The sequence below is a fragment of the Phocoena sinus genome, chromosome 8, assembly GCF_008692025.1.
Source record: "Phocoena sinus isolate mPhoSin1 chromosome 8, mPhoSin1.pri, whole genome shotgun sequence".
Classification (NCBI taxonomy): Eukaryota; Metazoa; Chordata; class Mammalia; order Artiodactyla; family Phocoenidae; genus Phocoena; species Phocoena sinus.
This window is the reverse complement of record NC_045770.1, coordinates 97,355,667-97,375,488: the sequence shown is the minus strand read 5'-3', so window position 1 is coordinate 97,375,488 and position 19,822 is coordinate 97,355,667. Positions and strand designations below refer to the sequence as shown.

The window sequence follows — 19,822 nt, the reverse complement described above, 5'->3', positions numbered from 1 at the left end:
GGGAGGGGACACTGAGAAATCTAGGCTGGGAGTAGAGCACCTAGGGATTTGGAAGAAGCGGTGGTCCTTAGGAAGCTGGGAGGGGAGGGTGTAAGAACCCTTCTGGTGGAAGGGAAGCTGGTGGAGGGAAGGGGAAAGCAGCGCTTTGCTGAGGACCCTGCCCGGGAGCCCAGCCCCAGGCTGGATAGAACCCAGGGGTTGGGGTCCTACGGGCCCAGGAAGAGCCAGGCCTGGCACGCTGCTGGATCAGAGCCCTCAGACAACCAGGCTGACCCCAGAAAGCAGAGACCGCAAGAGGCCACCCACCCTTAACAGCTCTGACCCCAAGGAAGTGACTGTTGGCCACATCGGGGTCTCAAGAGAAGCAGGTATTTGTGGGGTTAGGGGTTAGAGGTTAGAGAGCCTCTGCAGGGCCCAGGCGCAGGAAAGGCCTCCGGTGGTGGAGGCAGCCTTCCTCCCTCCCACTCTTCCTCCCACCCTAGCCCTCAAGGCCGCCCCTCACAGTCCCAGCTTCCTCTGGGCAGGGGGCCTGGCCCCCATGGCCTCCCAGGCCAGCCCCTGGAGCACCACCTGCCCCAGCCGGCCAGAGACTTCCTGTAGCGCAAGAGATTTATGCAAACGGGCTGGGGTGGTGATGTCACCCCAAGGGGACTATCTCCCAGCGGCAGGCCTTCGATAAAATCAGGAACTTGCGCTGGCCCTGCAATGTCAAGGGAGGGGGCTCACCCAGGGCTCCTGTAGCTCAAGGGGCAGGCCTGAGCCCTGTACCCGCCCTGAGTCCGTCCAGCCCCCGACGGGGCGCCCCATCCCCAGGGGCTCCACACTGGCCCCCACCAAGGCAGGGGACCGGACCGGCTCGGAGCTCGGCTGGATGTTACAGGCGTGCAAAATGGAAGGGTTTCCCCTCGTCCCCCCTGTGAGTATTGGGGCTCCTCCACCAGCCCAACCTGTGGCCCTCGGACGCCCACCCGCCTGCCTGCCAGCCCGCCGGCTGCCCTCCCACTATCAGTGGGAAGTTGGTGTTTCCTCCCTGGAGCTCCCGGCCTGAGACCCAGCAAGGGGGCCATTGGCTTTCTCAGAGCGTGCCCTGGCGGGCTGAGGGCTGAGCCCATGGTGGAGCTGTGATCGGTGGGGCCTGAACAGTTATTTATAGATGGGGCTTGGGTGGCAGGCCGGAGCTCCACGGCAGGGTGCTGGGCTGAGGATGGTGAGGGTGGCGGCAGGGAGGTGGTGGCAGAGGAAATGGGGAGACTGGTGTGGGGGGGATGCCAGTCCCCAGGACGGTACAGACTTGAGGGCAGGCGGCAAGAGGCCAGAGGTGGCCTGGGTGCTTCTGGAGACTGAGGCTGCCTTAAGCCTGGGTCCCCACCAGCCAGCCTGGGGCCTGGTACAGAGGACACGGTTGTTGACCCAAGGGTCTGGGGCTTGGGCCCTGGGCCCTGGGCCCTGAGTGGCAGAGGCAGGGGTCGGGGCAGGCACTGGGCCGGAGCAGTGAGGGGAGCAGAGACTAGCCACGCAGTTAGGGGTGGGCTCTGGCTGGGGATCAGGGAGTGGAGGGCAGGGGCTGGTGCTGGGGACACCCCGGGGCTGAGATTGGGGCTGGGGTGGGAGCTGGGGGAGGTCAAGGGGGGAGCCTGGAGTGGGGGCAGGGCTGAGGCTGGAGGTGAAGAAGCAGGAGTCCCGGGGGACCCCGGGGAGGGAAGGGCAGCCGTCTGGGGCAGACCCCCTCTGCTGCTGCCCTCAGTGACAGTTGCAGCCTTCGGCAGGTGTCAGACCCGGGCCCTCTGAGAGGACCCCTCTCCCTTTTCCCACCCTGTCCCAACTCAGCAGGGGTGGGGAGCCCTGGGGGGAGACGGGAAGGGCTTGGCAGGACCTGCCCACCTGACTCAGCTTTCCCGGCCTGGAGGCAGCTCCCTTCCCCCCGCCCCACCCCAGTCGGGCCTCAGAGCCTGGGGGAGGCACCCTGGGCTTGACATGCCGCTGTGGGGTTGCGCTGCCTCCAAGCCCAGTGCCAGGCTCCTCCCTGGGCCGGACTCAGAACCAGCCAGCCCGTCGGCACCTGGCCCTGGCCCACCCTCCCCCGACCTGGGGGCCGGCAGTGGTGACAGAGGTGGTCCCGAGGAGAGCCAGCTCTGCCTCCAGAAAGCCACATGCCCTGGGGTTCGGCCCCCCTGTCTCTGACCCTTGACCTCTGAATCCCTGAACTCCAGCTAGAGCGGGGCAGGAGGCACATCCCCTTGGGCTCCCACACCTCGCCCCAGCCCAGGGGCTACTCAGAGTGGGTTCTTGGAGGGTGGGCTACCAAGGCAGCCCTGGTTGCCGAACCAAGCCCTGAGGGCCGGAGTTACTGTTGTGCAATCCTCGGGCACACACTGTGTGGGGGAGGAAAGGCCTGATGACTGCTGGGAAGCCTCCGGGTGTGCATTCCCTATGCCAGTGAGGTGGGTGGGGGGGAGGAAGACCAGGGAGCATCCCAGGGAGGGTGTCAGGAGGAGGGGGGAGGACGGAGAGGCCCCCAAACCTGCCCCTGCCTGGGTGAGTCCTGTAAAATCCATCAGTGTGAACGGCCACTGCTAATGGTGGTGGCCCTGGGCACCGGCTAAGAGAGAGTGTGGGTGTCAGGGTGGGGCTGTAGCAGGAGGACAAGCGTGTGTGCCGTGGGGTGAGTGTGTAGGTGGAGTGAGAGTGACCGAGGAAGGGTGTGGGTATGAGTGTGTAGGTTAATGCATTGGTAGGCAAGTGGGTGGATATGCGCGTTAATCCCGGCGACGCTGCGTGTGCCTACAGGTGGGTGCATAATGGGGTGTGTGTGTGTGACGACAAGCGTGTGTAAGTGTGAGTGCCCCCGAGAGCGAGTGTGAGGGCTGTGAGTGGACGAGGGGGTGAGAGTTCGCATGTGGGAGTGTGGGTAGAAGTGTGTCATGGGAAGTATGTATGTGTTTGGGGGGTGTAGGCATATCAGTGTGACCGTGAGAGGGTGCGTGTGTGAGGCTGGGATCCGGTCACACGCTGGAATGTGAGTATGAGTGTGAGGTGACGGGGAGCAGCTGGGCTGTCCTCTCAGACCTGGTCCTCTTTTGACCTCTGACCTCCAGGGTCCCTGTCACCCCCTTTCTGCAGGAGCCAAGGCTCTTGCTCCCCTGGGTCCCCCTCTTCCACTCTCTGTGGCCTCTCCCAGTTCCAAGCAGAGAGAGGGCTGTAAGCCTGATACAGACGGTCTCCCGGCCACATTCCCAGCCCTGACACCCTCCTCTCTCAGCAGCCATCAGAAGATCTAGTTCCCTATGACACGGATCTCTACCAACGCCAAACGCACGAGTATTACCCCTATCTCAGCAGTGATGGAGAGAGCCACAGCGGTGAGTACCGGGCCCTGGCCCAGCCCCACTTCCCCAGCCTGGCCTGCGCGCCCAAGCACGGCTGGGTTCTGGGGAGAAGGGAAAGAAGCCTCATTCCCAGGGCTTCTTTGGAACTCTGAGAATCAGATCCAGTTAGCTCTTGGGGATGTGAATTCACTATCCTGACCCCCGACACTCCTGCTTCTCAACACCCCACACCCCCAGCCTGCATTTATGGAGCATCCTTGGTGTATCCAGGCACGGGTTAGCTTCTTCCACATTTATCTTCTTGTCCAACCCTATTGGCATTTTTACACACGAGGAAACAAGCTAAGCGGCTACGGGACTTGTACAAGGTGGCACAGCCGGTCAGTGGGATCCAGCTCTATCGGTCTGCTCCAGGTCCAGTGCTTTTTCACCTTCCCCTCCCCCAATTCCCCCATCTTCCTCTCCGTTCTTGTCTCACATACACACACTACCCCCTCATCTCCTTGCTGGGGCAGCCCCGCTCCCTGCTGTGTGTGGCTAGCAGAATTTGTCTATTGACATTTGGGCTGGATAATGCTATGTTGTGAGGCCTGTCTTGTGCATTGTAAGATATCTGGCAGCATCCCTGGCTTCCACCCACTAGATGCCAGCAGTACTGCCAATCACGACAATGAAAAATGTCTCCGGCATTGCCAAGTGTCCCCTGGGGGGGGCGGGCAGAACCTCTCCTATGTGAGAGCTGCTGAGCTGAAGGAAAGGCTCTGAGGACTCCCTCATTCAGTAGGGGCTGAAGACCCCAGTCTGTTCGGGGTGGGGGCGAGGATGGGGCCTGGGCCAGGGGCGTTTTCCATCTGGGCCTAACTGTGCTCCCCCAAGGCCCAGGCTTGATCCTGAAGCAAATTCAGGGGAGGAGAGAGAGGCCTTCAACGCCTGGGACCTGGGCAGGGAGATAAGAGAGGTTACCTGAGGTGGATCTTGGTATAGTGATGAGACATCTCTGAACCAAAGGCCAGGTGGCCCAGTTAACGGGTCTTCACTGGAGGATTCTTCGGGGGGTCTGAGACCTGGGCAGGCCAGACACTGGGGCTTCTGCAGTCCCAGAGGGACAGGTGTGCTATGTGCCACAGCTGAGGAAGGTTTCACACCTGAGGGCCACACCTGGGAGCCATTCACACCTCCATTCTGCTGGCACATCTATGGCCGTTTAAACCTGATGGCCACACCCAGAGATGCCATTTGCGGTGAGTCCTTATTTAGGGCCCTCACATCCAGATGCCAAAACTTGCGAACAGTTTCAACTGGAACTCACACCTGACAACTACTATAAAGACTATACCTAGAAGCCGTGTCTTGGGAGTAGGTGGTGGATGTACTTCAAGGTCATATATGGGAACACACAGGCTTCTTTCAGAGCTCTAGGGCTAGAAAGTCTTTAAAAATACCCTTTTTCTCATCCGTTTAAGCTTGTTTATAATTCTGCAAGAAATGCACCCTCTTTGTGGAAAATCCAGACAATTTAGAGAGTGTCCCTCATCCAACTCTATCCCCAGATCCCCCCGCTGCCAGGGTCAAGGGCTGGGTCTCCCTGATCCAGAGACCTGCGCACACACCCTACCACCAAGCAGCTTGGGACCAGAGAAAGTCCCTGTTTGGCGACTCGCGCCCCCTGGTGGCTTCAGGCAGCAGGACAGCTCGGGTCCCAGCAAGCTCAGGGCTACTTCTGACTGACCCCTTCCAGCATTAGGGATCCTTTCTCCTCTGGCCTGACCCCCTTCGCGGTTTCACTGGGTTTGGGTGCATTTCTTTTGGGTCTATTGAAGCCTCATTTTCTCCTTCTGTGATATGGGTGTGCTATGGGTTTATATATCTAGAAAGCAGCTAGGCCTGGGGTGGGCTGATGGAGTGAGCCCTTTAGAGAAAGCCAGTGCTTTCCTGGCTCAGTGATCAGGCAGATCCCTTATATCTGGGGTGGGGCTCTAGGAATGACTCCTAATTGGATGTGTGAGCTCCCCATTTGGGTCCTTCAGACCCAAACCCTTCATAGACTCCTCCAGTGTGCCCAGGTGTTCTGGTCCCTATTCACAACCCCCGCCTCCCTGCCACATCCCTGCCATCACGGCCCACCGGGCCATCTGTTCTGTCCCTTCTTAATATCTGTTGCAAGGTATTCTCTGAAGACTCAAGAGTAGAGACACCTGCACATTCTTCCACCTGTTCCTGCATGTCCTCTGCATCTGTATTTTTAGGTGCTGAGGCTTAGTGGAAAGGCACTGGAGCCAGACCTGGGTCTAGTCCTGGCTCCATCACTTACTAGTGTGTAACCTTGGAGCAAGTGACTTAACCCCTCTAAGCCCCTGTTTCTTCATCTATAAAACTGAGGGCATGAAAACACTCCACAGAGTTGCAGTGATTAAATGAGGTTAACACATATAATATATGAAGTAATATACTGAGTACAAGGCCCAGTAAACTTTCAGGACATAGTATGTTAGCTTTACTGAATCCCCCCAGGCGGAAGGGATGAAGCAGCTGAGAGAGTAGAGAAGCACAGAAGGTTCTGTGACAGATCAAGTGGGTCATTTTCCAATGGTCCAGATGACAGCCAGCCAGGCACCCACTCATCCATCCATCCACTCCCCTCCCACCCACCAGCCACCCACCCATCCTTCCAACACTTATTGTCCAATCCACTTGTCCACTCATCCCCTCATTTGTCCATCCACCAAATAACCTCTGATTATATGCCATTTGCCAGAAACTGTTCTAGGCACTGAAGGTTCCATGATGAGCAGGCCAGGCAAGGCCACTGCCCTTGTAGAGCTTACAGTCCAGTGAGGGAGAGAGACAGTGAAAAATCAAACTAACAGACATGTACTAATAAGTCCTATGGAAAGTAGAGTAACGTGATTCGGAGTGTCTAGGTGGGGGACACTTTAACTGGGTGGTCAAGGAAGGCCTCTGAGGGGGTGGCAGCTGAGTGGAAATCTGAGTGCAGGGAAGGAACATGAATGTCAAGGCAGGTAAGGACAGGTGTTCTAGGGAGAAAGAACAGCAGGTGCAAGAGCAGGAGGGACCTCCCCCGGGGACCAGAGTGGCCGGTGAGCACAGGGGGGCAGAAACAAAATGAAGCCAGAGGGGTCTGCAGGGGGCAGATCACCCAGGGCGTGATGGCCGTGGCAGAAGTTTGGGTTTTATCCTGCATCTAATGGGAAGCCATTGGAGGGTTCTGAGCAGGAAAATGACGTGATCTGAATAATCTTTGTGTGTGTGTGTGTGTGTGTGTGTGTGTGTGTGTGGTAAAAATCTAAATAAAGTGTTTAATTTTAATTATTAAAACAAGAAATACCCATTGCAAACAATTTAAAAATACAACAGCATAGCAAGTGACATATTAGCCTCTTCCCGGTCTTATTCTTCCCTGACAGCACTTTGGTCTATCCTTGCAGATATTTTATTTGACATGTATAATCCTGTCTGTTTGTAAGTGTATACGTCCACATGTGCATGTTCTATCCGTTCAAAAGTGGACTGTAGTATCATACTGTTCTGCGATCTGCTACTTTTTACATAAACTTATCATAGTCACTCCTCCATGGCACACATAGCAACCAGAGGTAGATAAAAGCTATTTCTCCAGTCTTTCTATTACAGGGCTATGTAAGTGTATATATGAAGATTTGAAATAGAGACTTAGAACAGCATTTATTTACTCACTCACATACATTTATTGAGTACTTTCTATATGCTAGGTGGAGATGAATCTAGCTTGATTTTTTACTTTGAGGCATCTGTTCACTTGTACTATGAAAGATGAGAACTTGACTTTCTAGGTATTTATAACACACACACAACACTCACACTCACACTTCTCCACATATACCAAGATACTTATAGTAACTTTTTCCCTTCCTTTTCCTTTTATTGCTGTAATGGGCATACAACATAAGTGTATAAGTTTAAGGTGTGACAGCATAGTGACCTCACACACGTGTACATTGTGAAATGATTACCACATAAGTTTAGTTAACATTCATCACCTCATATACTTACAAAAGAATTTTTTTCCCCTTGTAATGAGAACTTTTAGGCAAAACTCTCTTGACTTTCGAAGTTGCCACACAGCAGTGTTAACTATAGTCATCGTGTACATAACATCCCCAGGACTTATTTATCTTACACCTGGAATTTTGTACCTTAGACCACCATCACCCAATTTCCCCTGTCCCTCTCCCCACCACTACTTCTGGCAACCACAAATCTGATCTCTTTTTCTGAATTTAGCTTTTTTTTAGATTCCACCTGTAAGTGAGATCATACAGTGTTTGTCTTCCTCTGTATTCTAACTTTTGTTAAATCAGTATCTGAATTTTCCGTTATTAGGACCATGTGAATATTACTCACAGCTGAGCCACATGGCGTACTTTGATTACCTGTACTTTCTCGTCGCTGTGTTTCTGAGGGTCAGTGTAGCAGGGATATGGAGCCCTCACGCTGCAATCAGGCTGCTGGGAGTCACACCCCAACTCCTCACTACTGGGTGGGGTGACCTCGGGCAAGACATCTCACCCCTCTGTGCCTCAACTTCTTCTTTCTTTTTATAAATTTATTTATTTATTTTTGGCTGGGTTGGGTCTTCGTTGCTGGGCGTGGGCTTTCTCTAGTTGCCGTGAGGGGGGCTACTCTTCATTGTGGTGGCCAGGCTTCTCATTCCGGTGGCTTCTCTTGTTGCGGAGCTCCGGCTCTAGGCGCACAGGCTTCAGTAGTTGTGGCACACGGACTCAGTAGTTGTGGCTCACGGGCTCTAGGGCACAGGCTCAGTAGCTGTGGCGTACGGGCGTAGTTGCTCCGCGGCACCTGGGATCTTCCCGGACCAGGGCTCGAACCCATGTCCCCTGCATTGGCAGGCGGATTCTTAACCACTGCACCACCAGGGAAGTCCTTCAACTTCTTCTTAATGATACCTACTTCACAGGATTGCTGTAAGGAAGGAATGAGTTACTACAGTTTAAATGCTTAGAACAGTGAACACTATATAAGGATTTATTACTCTTCTCATTATACTCTCCTAAGAAAGGATGTATGGGAGGTAAGGTTTTGTTCTTGTTGTTTGTTTTACCTGGTGTCTTTATGCTCTCACTTGATTAACAGTAGTTTGGCTGTGTACAGAAATCTAAGTTGAAAATCATTTTTTTCTCACTGAAATTGAAAGCATTTCACTACTGTCCTCTGGTTACTAGAGTTTTTCTTAGGAAATCTGATGTCATTCTATGTCCTCTTTTTGAATGTAACCATTTTTGGTGTTTTTTGGTTTTTGTTTTTTTTTTTCTGTTTGGTTTTGTTTTGTCTCTCTGGAAGTTTTCAGTATCTTCTCCCAATACCTAGTGGTTCCACTGAATAAGCTTTTAAAAAGATCACTCTGGCTGCTGTGTAGAGAGTAGATGGAGAGGAGACAAGAGTAGGAACGGGGGGAAAGCACAGTAGAAAACCACTGGAATAATCCAGGCGAGAGATGACGGTGGCTTGGACAAGGGTGGTGGCGAGAGAGACAGAAAGGAGCAGACAGGGACTTCCCTGGCGGTCCAGTGGTTAGGACGCTGTGCTCTCGCTGCTGAGAGCCCAGGTTCGATCCCTGGTCGGGGAACTAAAATCCCACAAGCCGCACAGTGTGGCCAAAAAAAAAAAAAAAGAAAAGGAAAAAAAGGAAAGGAGCAGACAGATTTAGGATAGATTCTGAAGGTAGAGCTCACAGAATTTGCTATTTATTATTATTATTTTTAAACTGTGATAAAATGCACATAACGTAAAATTTACTATCTTAACCATTTTCAAATGTACAGTTCAGTGGCATTAAAAACATTCATATTGTTGTGTTGTGCAACCGTCACCACCATCCATCTCCAGAACTCTTTTCGTCTTGCAAAACTGACACTCTGTACCAATTAGACAATAACTCCCCATTGCCCCCTCCCCTCAGACCCTGGCAACCACCATTCTACTTTCTGTGTCTATGAACTTGACTACAGTAACTACCTCATATTCATGGAATCATGCAGTATCTTTCTTTTTGTGACTGGCTTATTTTACTCAGCATATAATATCCTCAAGGTTCATCGACATTGCAGCATAGGTCAGAATTTCCTTCCTTTTAAAAGCTGGATGATATTCCATCATACGTTTATACCACATTTTGTTTATCCATCCATCTCTTGATGGACACGGGACTTGCTTCTACCTTTTGGCTATTGTGAACAATGCTGCTGTGAACATGGGTATAAAAATATCTTTTTGAGATCCTGCTTTCAATTCTTTTGGGATATATACCCAGAAGTGGAACTGTTGGATTATAAGGTAATTCTATTTTTAATTTTTTTGAGGACCCACCATACTGTTTTCCATAGTGGCTGCACCATTTTACATTCCTACCAACACTGCACAGGGATTCCATTTCTCCACATCCTTGCCAACACTTGTTATTTTCTGTTTTTTTAACCATTTTTTAAATTGAAGTATAGTTAATTTACAATGTTGTGTTCGTTTCCGGTGTACAACAAAGCGATTCACTGAGTTATATCTATTCTTCTTCAGATTCTTTTCCATTATAGGTTATTACAAGATATTGAATATAATTCTCTGCACTATACAGTAGGTCCTTGTTGTTCTGTTTTCTGATGGTAGCCATCCTAATGGGTGTGATAGGATTTGCTACTGGCAGTGGGATTGTTGAAGGAAATGGAGTTCCAAAGTATGACCCTTCTCTTGTCCTTCTATCTTTCCAAACACTTATTCATCTTTTCATACAACAGACCATCCACCAATTTATTCACATATTCATCTAATCATCCATTCATTCACCTTTCCAAGTGTTCTTCCTTCCCCCTACCAAACCCTCCACGCATCTCCCGCTGATTTATACATCTAATAAGTGTATGCTAAGCATCTTTTACATGCCAGGCACATTGCTAGGTGCTGTAGAGTGAATAAAACACAGGTCCTGTATCTTTGTAACAAGGGAAATAACTAAAACCTTAATAGTTAGGATACGATGTAGAAAGTAACAAGAAACATGAGACCCGGAACTCTCTGCTCTCTGGCCCTCAGTTTCCATATCTGAACAATTTGCAGGAGGGCTGGGCTTAAGGAGCCCTCGTCCACTGGTCTGTGATTTCCTGTGAAGGTTTTCTTCTCATCCCTCGCTTTCTTAATTCCTCATCTTCCTTCTCTTATCTTGATCTTACTTCTCCTTCCCTGGGGTGAGCCCTGGCTTCAGGCTGGGGTTTCTGCTCTGAGGAGAAAAGGTCAACTGAATGACACTTAAGTCTTGAATTTTGTGTGTGTGGCAGGGAGGGGGGCAGGGGGTTGTTTTAAATATCATTTTAGTTTTGTCCTAGTGACATGCAGGTATTAGTGACACCAAAAAACTGAGTTAGAATAGGAATGTGTGGGCAGGACTTTGGTCCCAGATTGGGAGCTGGGTTACAGGGAGAAAGTGAAAGATTTTGGTAAATGGGTAATTGTTGGCTGGATGAATGAAGGTACAATGATGGATGGAAGGAAGGATGGATGGATAATGGATGGATGGATTAAATGATGGATGATGAATGGGTGGATGATGGATGGATTATGGATGGATGGATGATGGATGGGTGGAAGGACGGATGGATGGGTGGAAGGACGGATGGATGGGTGGATGGACGGATGGATGGGTGGATGATGGATGGGTGGATGGACGGATGGATGGGTGGAAGGACGGATGGATGGGTGGATGGATGGATGATGGGTGGATGATGGATGGGTGGATGGACGGATGGATGGGTGGAAGGACGGATGGATGGGTGGATGGACGGATGGATGGGTGGATGATGGATGGGTGGATGGACGGATGGATGGGTGGAAGGACGGATGGATGGGTGGATGGATGGATGGTGGGTGGATGATGGGTGGATGATGGATGGGTGGGTGGACGGATGATGGGTGGATGGACGGATGGATGGATGATGGGTGGATGATGTTGGATGACGGATGGATGATGAATAATGAATGAGGGGTAAATGATGGTAGACAGACAGATGGATAAGAGCAGCCTGTAAATTCTCTCTGTCACCAAGGGCCTTACTTAAAGCTTTCCTTAGCAGTCTTTTTCCTGAGAGGTGGTATGGCATAGTGGTAAGAGTCTAGTTCCTGGACTCATACATAGGTGGGTTTGGATCCTGACTCTACCAATGACTGTCTGTGGACAAGGAACTTAATGTCTTTGAGTCACAGATTCCTCATATGCAAAAGGAAGATCATACTATAGTGGCCACCTTGTCAGAACTAAGGTGAGAATTAAATGAGATAATGTGGATTAAGTACTTAGCATAGTGCCTGGTACATAAAAAACACATTAAAAGTTAACATTTATTGGTCACTTAATCAAATATTGATTGAGGCCTAGTACGTGTTGGGTGCCTAACAGGCTGTAGAAGGGAGGGTCCAGAGCTACCTCCAGATATGCAAAGCACACTATATTCTTTTGAGGAGCAGAGTTCATGCTAAAGGGGCAGAAGTTGCAGGATAGTCCGGGTGACCTCTTGAAGTGACAAAAAGGGATAAAGCAATGCATTCCTGAACAGTCATCCAGAAATGAGGTCCAAAGAGCCCAGGAGTGCTGACCTTTGCATTAGGATGGACTCCTGGCATTGTGTTCCTTCAGAGGGCCTCATCCTTGGAACGTCTCGGCCTACCAAACAGACAGCATTTATTACATAAATGCCTAAGCCCTCAAATCAAGGGTAAAGGCAAGGTTTCCGTTGGGCTTTTTGAAACCTTAATTGTAGCCCAAGAGTCTCTGTTGCAGCTTTCAGGGGACCCTGGGGCAGGGTTCCAGAGCCTCAGTGAGCCAAGGAACCTCTTTAGGATCCTCTTAAAGGCCAGATTCCCGGGTCTCCTGTTGGCGCTGATGATTCCGTGGGTCTCCAGTGGGCTGGGGCTTTTCCAGCCCCCAAAGTGACTCTGATGAGGGTGTACTGAGACCTGCTATGGAAAGTGCTGGCCTCAGGCTGGGCCCACCAGAGTGAGCCCATGGGTCTCAGGAGGAGCTAGAACAGAAGTGGGGAGCAGGAGAGAAAGACAGAACACAGGGGCTCCCCAACCCGGAACTGGGGTAGGTGTGAGCACGTGGGGTTGGTGGGCAGGACACGGCATCCTATAACGATCTGGGCACTTCAGCCTGGGCAGGAGAAGGCAAAAATGGGAAGGGCCAGGAGCGGGGCCGGAGGGCAGCTCTACAGCTAAAGAGGAACCTGGATCCACTCACCAAAACCCAGGGCCCCAAAGAGCCCCTCGCTAAAAGACAAAGCCAACCCTCCCAAAGCAAGTGGAGAATTTCTGGGTCTTGTTAACTCACGGCAAGATGAAAGTACAAATTCAATGTTGCTGTGTTTTGTTTTCCCTTCAGATTTGGATAATTTTCTGAAGGAGAGTCAGAGTTCTTAAGAGGATAGGATTCACTCATTCATTCATTCATTCATTCCATAAATGTTTGTTCAGTGCCTACTGCGTCTAGGCACTGGGAATACAGAGGCGAACAAAACCAGTTTTTGTTTTGGGCCCCCAACTCCAGCCTCTGGGAGAAAGTGACAGCCAGGGCCCTCAAACTATTTCTCTGGGCCACAGACTAAGGTGGCAGGGAGCAAGGGAAGATGAGGAACTCACACATATTAAAGCATCTGCTGTTTGCTCAAGTGCTGATTTAGGCTCTCTAAAGCGAGCATTAAACATTAATGATACTAATTAATGATGATGATAGTTAACGTTTTACCGAGTCTTCTTTTGTGTCACGTTCTGTTCTAAGTGCTTTGCGGGCATTAGCTCATTTAATCCTCACAGCAAGCCTATGAGATGGGTGTAGTTATTAGCTCCATCTCGCAACTGAGGCAACAGGCATAGAGAATTGGAATGACCTGCCCGGTGTCGCTCAGGGCTAAGTGGCAGAGCCAGGATTCGAACCCAGCTCTGGCCAAATCATGTACTTTCTCTCTCCTATGCCATGTGGCTTCACGGAGGTGGGAGCCTGGATTGTGGGTTCAAATGATTCCACACGTGGACTGGACCTCAGTAACCACTCAGTTGGGTCTCTGACTTTTGCAGTGGGGAATCAGAGGCTCAGGGAGATAAAATGTCTTGTCCAGGGTCACACAGCAAAGCCACCACAGAGCAAGATTCGAAAGCGAGTCTTCTGATAACCAGTGCAGAGCCAAAACAACACATGTCATTTCTTAGGGATGTGTGAGTATGTGTTTGTGAGAAAGAAACAGAAAGACACACACACACACATACACACACACACACACACACACACACACACACACACACACGGCAGGTGATGGTCCCCCTACGGGGCCCTGTGTTTGTCCTGGAGACACCAACCTGGCTTAGCACCCTGTACACTCCCTCTTTGGACACACGAGAAAATCCCTCTTGTCACTTTATCACCACATCTTCTTTTGGACCCCAGGAAGTCCTCAGACATGTGGCAGTTTTTGTTCCTGGAAATGGTGCCCAGAGAAACCGTGTTGAAGGCCGGCTCCAGTCCCAGGCAGGGCTCCCAGTGGCACGTAGCTATTCCCCAAACTCAAAGCCACCCTACCGCAGACTCTGAAAGCACCCACCAGGGAGTTTCTGGGAAAGCCTCGGGTCCCCGCATCGTTGCTGGAACACAGGTGGAGCTGCCCAAGGACATGGCCTTGAGGGGGCAGCACCGGGAGCCCAGACAAGTTCTGGCGTGTGAGGAATGTCAGCCCTGTGATTTTGCAGTCACACCTTGGCCATGTGACAAGGCTGTGAGCTGTGACGGTGGGCAGCCAGTCAGCTCAGGGACCGCTGCTGGGTCTTAAGGGGAGGAGAGGGGACTCAACATTCCCCAAGGGCCGGCTCTGGGCCTAGGAGGTTTTACAACTGTGAACTCATTTGTATCCTCCCGGTAACTATTATCCCCACTTTATAGGTGAGTCAACGGAGGCCAGAGGGGTCCATGCACGCGTTTGAGGTCACACACAAAGTAAACGGCAGAGCCAGGATTCGGACTCTTTGGCTCAAAAGCCTGCGTCCTTGTGATCGCATGCGTGGCAGGGTAGAACGGTTGTTGAGAACACAGCCTTTGCCTCGGACCTGGGGCCCAGCTCTGCCACTGATGAGGCCTTTGACGGCAGGCGTGCTATGTAGCCCCTCCAAACCTCAGTAGCCTCATCTATAGAATGGGGGTCGGAAACCAGCAGGGGGGGGCGTGAGATGACTAATGTCACCTTGCCGTCCAGCCTGGTCCGTGGCGATTATTACACGGTGACAGGGGCCTGGCGTTATTATTCTTTAATTAGCATAAGCCTTTCCTGCCCTGCCCCCCAGACCATTACTGGGACTTCCACCCGCACCACATGCACAGCGAGTTCGAGACCTTCCCCGAGAACCACTTCACGGAGCTCCAGAGCGTGCAGGCCCCACAGCTGCAGCAGCTCTACCGCCACATGGAGCTGGAGCAGATGCACGTGCTCGACACACCCATGGCACCCACCCACGCCAGCCTTGGCCACCAGGTGCGTGCGGGGCCACCCGGCCCGGCCCGGCCCAGCCCGCAGCCTGCGGTGAGGCCGGCGCTTCGCAGGAAGCTGACGCGGGCTCTTACTCAACTTGGCTTCCTGCCTCACAGCACCAACGGCGGCCAGAGCCCCAACGGCCGCCTCCTGACCCCCCGACTGACCCCGTGACCCCACACCCCTTATCTCCCCGCAATAATCCCCGCGTCCCCACTGATCCTCCCGAGCCTGAAGGCCCGGCCCTGGGCACCTCCCGAGCCCCATTCGCTGACCCCTCACGGATCTGGCACCCAAGTCCCTGCACCCTGACCTCCACTGACCTCTACGGCCCCTCCTCCTCCCCAGCGACCCTAACCCCAGTCAGTGACCTCCACTGACCTTTACGACCCTCACGGACCTCCACCGCCTCTTGGCGCCCTTGCCACTTGCCTACACAACCCCGTTCGCTCCAGTGCCTGACTCTCCAGCGCCTCCTCCCCGCAGGGCTGCGGCCGGTCCGTGCGCTTCCTTCCCCGGGCCACGCCGCCCCGAACCAGGGAGATGGGTGGGAATTCAGGGGCCCCTTTTCCCCATAACTTGCCCCCTGTGTGGGGTGACCCCGCCTGACCTTCAGGGTGCCCAGCCTTCTCCCAAATCCCTCTGCCCCGCGCCAGCACCCCCTCTTCTCTCACGCAGCCGACCCCGACCTGGCAGCCCTGAGCTTTGAACTGCCCCTCAGTGACCTCAACCCTCCTTCCGCCGCCTTTCCAGGTCTCCTACTTGCCCCGGATGTGCCTCCCATATCCCTCCCTGTCCCCAGCTCAGCCCAGCTCGGATGAGGAGGAGGGCGAGCGGCAGAGCCCCCCACTGGAGGTGTCTGACGGGGAGGCCGACGGCCTGGAGCCAGGGCCTGGCCTCCTGCACGGGGAGACAGGTAGGGGGCCCAGTCCCACCCCCGACCCAGCCTGGGCCCAGCCGTGACCCGGTCCGTCCGTGCGCCCCGTACCCACCGCGGCCAAGGCCGACGGACTCGGCAGTCAAGCCACAGATCTGAGTGTGTGTGTATGGGGGTGTGTGTGTGTGAGTGTGTGAGTGCATGAGTGTTTGACGACATGTGTCTTCACGTGTGTTTAATGAGGGCGCCTGGGGCTGTCTGTCCCCGCGCACGTGTCTAAGCACGTGTGCCGAGGCCGAGCGTGGCAGTGGGTGTGTGCATGCTCGCTGGTGACCTTTCCCCAGAGACCAACCCGGGGGTCCCACGTCAGGGGGAGGCGGACTGGGTCCCCGCGTGGGCGCTGACCACCTCCGGCCGCAGGCAGCAAGAAGAAGATCCGCCTGTACCAGTTCCTGCTGGACCTGCTGCGCAGTGGCGACATGAAGGACAGCATCTGGTGGGTGGACAAAGACAAGGGCACCTTCCAGTTCTCGTCCAAGCACAAGGAGGCGCTGGCGCACCGCTGGGGCATCCAGAAAGGCAACCGCAAGAAGATGACCTACCAGAAGATGGCCCGCGCGCTTCGCAACTACGGCAAGACGGGCGAGGTCAAGAAAGTCAAGAAGAAGCTCACCTACCAGTTCAGTGGGGAGGTGCTGGGCCGCGGGGGCCTGGCCGAGCGGCGCCACCCGCCCCACTGAGCCCAGGCCCGAGCCCGCCGGGCCGCCAGGCCTCCCCTCTGGCCATAGCATTAACCCCCCGCCCGGCCGGACACAGGGGGGAAGCTCCCAGGGGCCAGGGGCAGGACTGGGGCGGGCCAGGCCTCGCCTCCCCGCCCACCCCCTCCTCCTCCAAGCCCCCGCCCACACCCCTGCTTCGCCTCCCACCAGGACTCCAGCCCCGGCTCCAGAAAGCCACCTGGGCGTCTGGCCCCAGCAAGGGTCAGCTTGCTTAGTACCAGGGGTGCTTCCTTGGGAGTTCGAAGTCATGATATTTGTGTAAATTGAACCTTCCTCTTTAAGCATCCCTTTCTCTCCACACCTCTCCCCCATCAGCTTCCTCAGGAATACCAGTTATTAAAGTTATTCTCAGTGAGTCCTCTTGCGGCACAGAGAGTCTCTTCTAAAATTTTTTGTGCACCTTGTCTGCTCCCGCCGCCCCCCCCCATCTGATCTCTCTTTTTCTCATCTGTCCGTCGGGCATTTACCAAGGATACTACCCAATGCTGGTTGCTGGGGACGTGAGGAAAGGTGACACTTCGTGCCTGACTAGGAGTCAGAGCCGGTGGAAAGAACGAATCCCCAGTTGTTCTTAGAGGAATAAATCATTAAAAAGCCCTCTGCGGCTTCCCTGGTGGCGCAGTGGTTGAGAGTCCGCCTGCCAATGCAGGGGACACGGGTTCGTGCCCCGGTCTGGGAAGATCCCACATGCCACGGAGCGGCTGGGCCCGTGAGCCATGGCCACTGAGCCTGCGTGTCCAGAGCCTGTGCTCCGCAATGGGAGAGGCCACAGCAGTGAGAGGCCCGCGTACCGCAAAAAAAAAAAAAAAATGCCCTGTGCGCCTGATAAATTCTCTTTTCTTAATGCCTCGATGAAGCTTAAACTCATAACCTTGAGATTATGACCCCAGTCATGATGATATTAATTAACAATGACAACAACACTGGATTTTCGGACCATTTATTACGTGGTAACCTTGAGAAGTGGAATCTAATATCATCCCATGTTATAGACTGGGAAACTGAGGCTCATAGAGGTCAAATAACTTGTCCAAGGTCACACAACGAGGCTTCCTGGGTGGGATCCCTGATCCCACCCCATGGGGGCCACCATGGCAGTGTGAGGTGGGAAGCTTCACGTGTCCGGAAGGGGGTCACGTGCAGCTTGATCAGGAGCAGGAATGAAGCCTCGGAGCTCCCGTCGGCCGCAGAGCGTCCTCACGGCATCCATGCTGGCAGGACCCTGATGCGGGTGAACTCCTCCCACGTACCCTAGTGCCTGGTTGCTCTGGCTCCTGGCGCACAGCAGGGGAGAGCCAGAGAAGGATGAGCAGGGAAACCTGTAAGCATCTTGCTTCCGACAGTAGCAAGAAGAGGTGGCCGACAGCCTGGGAGTGAGGGAACTTTCCTCAGCAACCTGCAGACCTCAGAGAATCCAGATTCTGGGGCCATCCGTGTTGGGGCAGACACCCACACACACCTCCTCGCCCCGAGGGCTCAGACTGGGGAAGCCCAAAAATGACACCCCCTACGTGGATCTCTGAGCCCCGAGAGAGGGAAAGTGGTGCCCAGTCCCCTTTTAAAGAAGGCCCAGGAACATGAGATGAGGTTTAAATATGGTTAAAATGGAAGAAAAGAATGGATTTCGGTGTTAAAAGGGATGGTAAGTTTTGACCATGTGGACAATCCTTGGGTACAGAATTCCTCCCTCCGGACTGTGAGGGACAAATGACCTTCCCTGATATTGGGTCTTGCTTACAGTAGGTCACGTGTAATTTGCTTCTTTCTGTGTAGCAACTGATGTTCCTGATGTGACCTGAGCGGGGGCAGGGGGAGGGTGTGTGGAGGCAGTCACAGGGGGCAGAAGGTCACAGGGGAACACTGACGGGGGAAGCCAGGACCCCGGGCAGCCCAGCCCAGGGCTGTGCATGTAACCACCGCCCGGCAAGGATATGTTTGACACATCAGCCTCAGGGTTATGGGTCCCACACGCTCCCACCGCACAATTTGCCTGTCAGAAGGACGTACAGACAGGGCTTGGGGTACCCCTGAGGTTTATTGAGGGCTGGGGGGCAGAAGCTGTCATATTGGGCTGGCAGGGGAGGGGACGGGGCCAGCCAGGAACAATGGGGTCCCATGTTCTCCTGGAGAGCCCTTGATCTCTGGAATTTGTCTATATTTAGCAGCTGGCTGGGCAGGGTGCAGATAAGGAGGGCCTGGGGAGGGGGTGGCCCCTTATATAGTAGGGGGACGGATCCCTGCTCAGATTCTCTCTCGGTGGCCCGTGCGTGCTCAGTTCCTGGCGTGACCTCTCCCAAGATGCCTGAGCCAGGGAAGAAACCAGGTAGCTCCAGGCCTGGGGTTGGGGCTGAGCATGGGGCAGGGAGGGCTGGGGACATCTGCAGTTGGGGGCGGGCCTCGGAGCGAGTTCCTGAGGGGGATGATGAGGTCGAGGCCTCTGAGCCCCAGCACAGGGGCACCGTCCTCCTGGGTCCTTTTTTTGATTCTCAGTTTCTCCTTCTCATCCTCCTGATGAGAGTGAGAGTAAACGAGGGTCAGGGGCACAGAGTGGGAGAGAGCCAAGGCAGGAAGTGGGCCATCACCCCACTCTCAGGACTCAGAAGACCCCTTCCCTGCCTCCATGCCCATCTCCTGCAGCAAGGTTAGGCCTGGGCTTGCCTTTTGGGAAAAGGCTGCTGCAGGAAGGACCCCAGGATGACTCTAGACTTGAGCCAGGCTCCCTGAATGTTCTTGGACAAGTCCCTCCCCTTCCGGGTCTCAGTTTCCCCATCTATACAAGGAGGGGTTAGGTTGGTTCCTTCCAGCTCTGAGACTGTCTGCTTTCTGAGCCTGCACCCCTGTGGCCCGCACACCAGTCATGACCCCCGCAGTGGGGTATTGCAGCCCTTCTGCTCTGGGAGGGGATGGTCAAGAGGCCTCTGATCTCCAGTCAAGGGCAGAGAAAGTCACAGCCCAGAGTCCCAGTCCTGGCCTGTGCCCTTACCAAGGTTGTCCATGTCAGGGATCATCCCCCCAGCCCAGCTCCCTCCCAGGCCAGCCTTATCTCGGTTGCCGATTCTCAGCCTGAAGCCCTTAGAGGACAAATTTAGCCACGTCCAAGTAGGCAGAGTACTGGTCCCTTGCCAAGCGCCCCAGCTGGTGGGGTGAAAGGGGGATGGGCTTCCACAGGCTGAGAGGGTGGGGTATCCAGGGACACACCTAGCAAAATTCTTGTATGGAGGTTGGACCACAGGCCTGGCTCTCCTACCTACTGGCTATGTGATCTTGGGTAAG

At 53.8% G+C, this 19,822-nt stretch overlaps 1 protein-coding gene across 2 annotated transcripts; it reads left to right on the top strand.

The window, feature by feature from the left end:
• Positions 1–641: 641 nt before the first annotated feature.
• On the top strand, positions 642–16,918 carry SPI1 (Spi-1 proto-oncogene). 2 transcript variants are annotated; one of them, XM_032639589.1, is made up of 5 exons: positions 642–916; positions 3,263–3,359; positions 14,709–14,896; positions 15,647–15,809; positions 16,191–16,918. In XM_032639589.1, exons 1-5 carry the CDS (start codon positions 872–874, stop codon positions 16,508–16,510), a joined length of 813 nt encoding a protein of 270 aa, XP_032495480.1. In that variant the 5' UTR covers positions 642–871; the 3' UTR covers positions 16,511–16,918. The 2 variants fall into 2 exon arrangements, with proteins under 2 accessions (XP_032495480.1, XP_032495479.1); XM_032639588.1 differs by having other exon boundaries at positions 664–916; positions 3,260–3,359.
• The last annotated feature ends 2,904 nt before the right edge of the window (positions 16,919–19,822 follow it).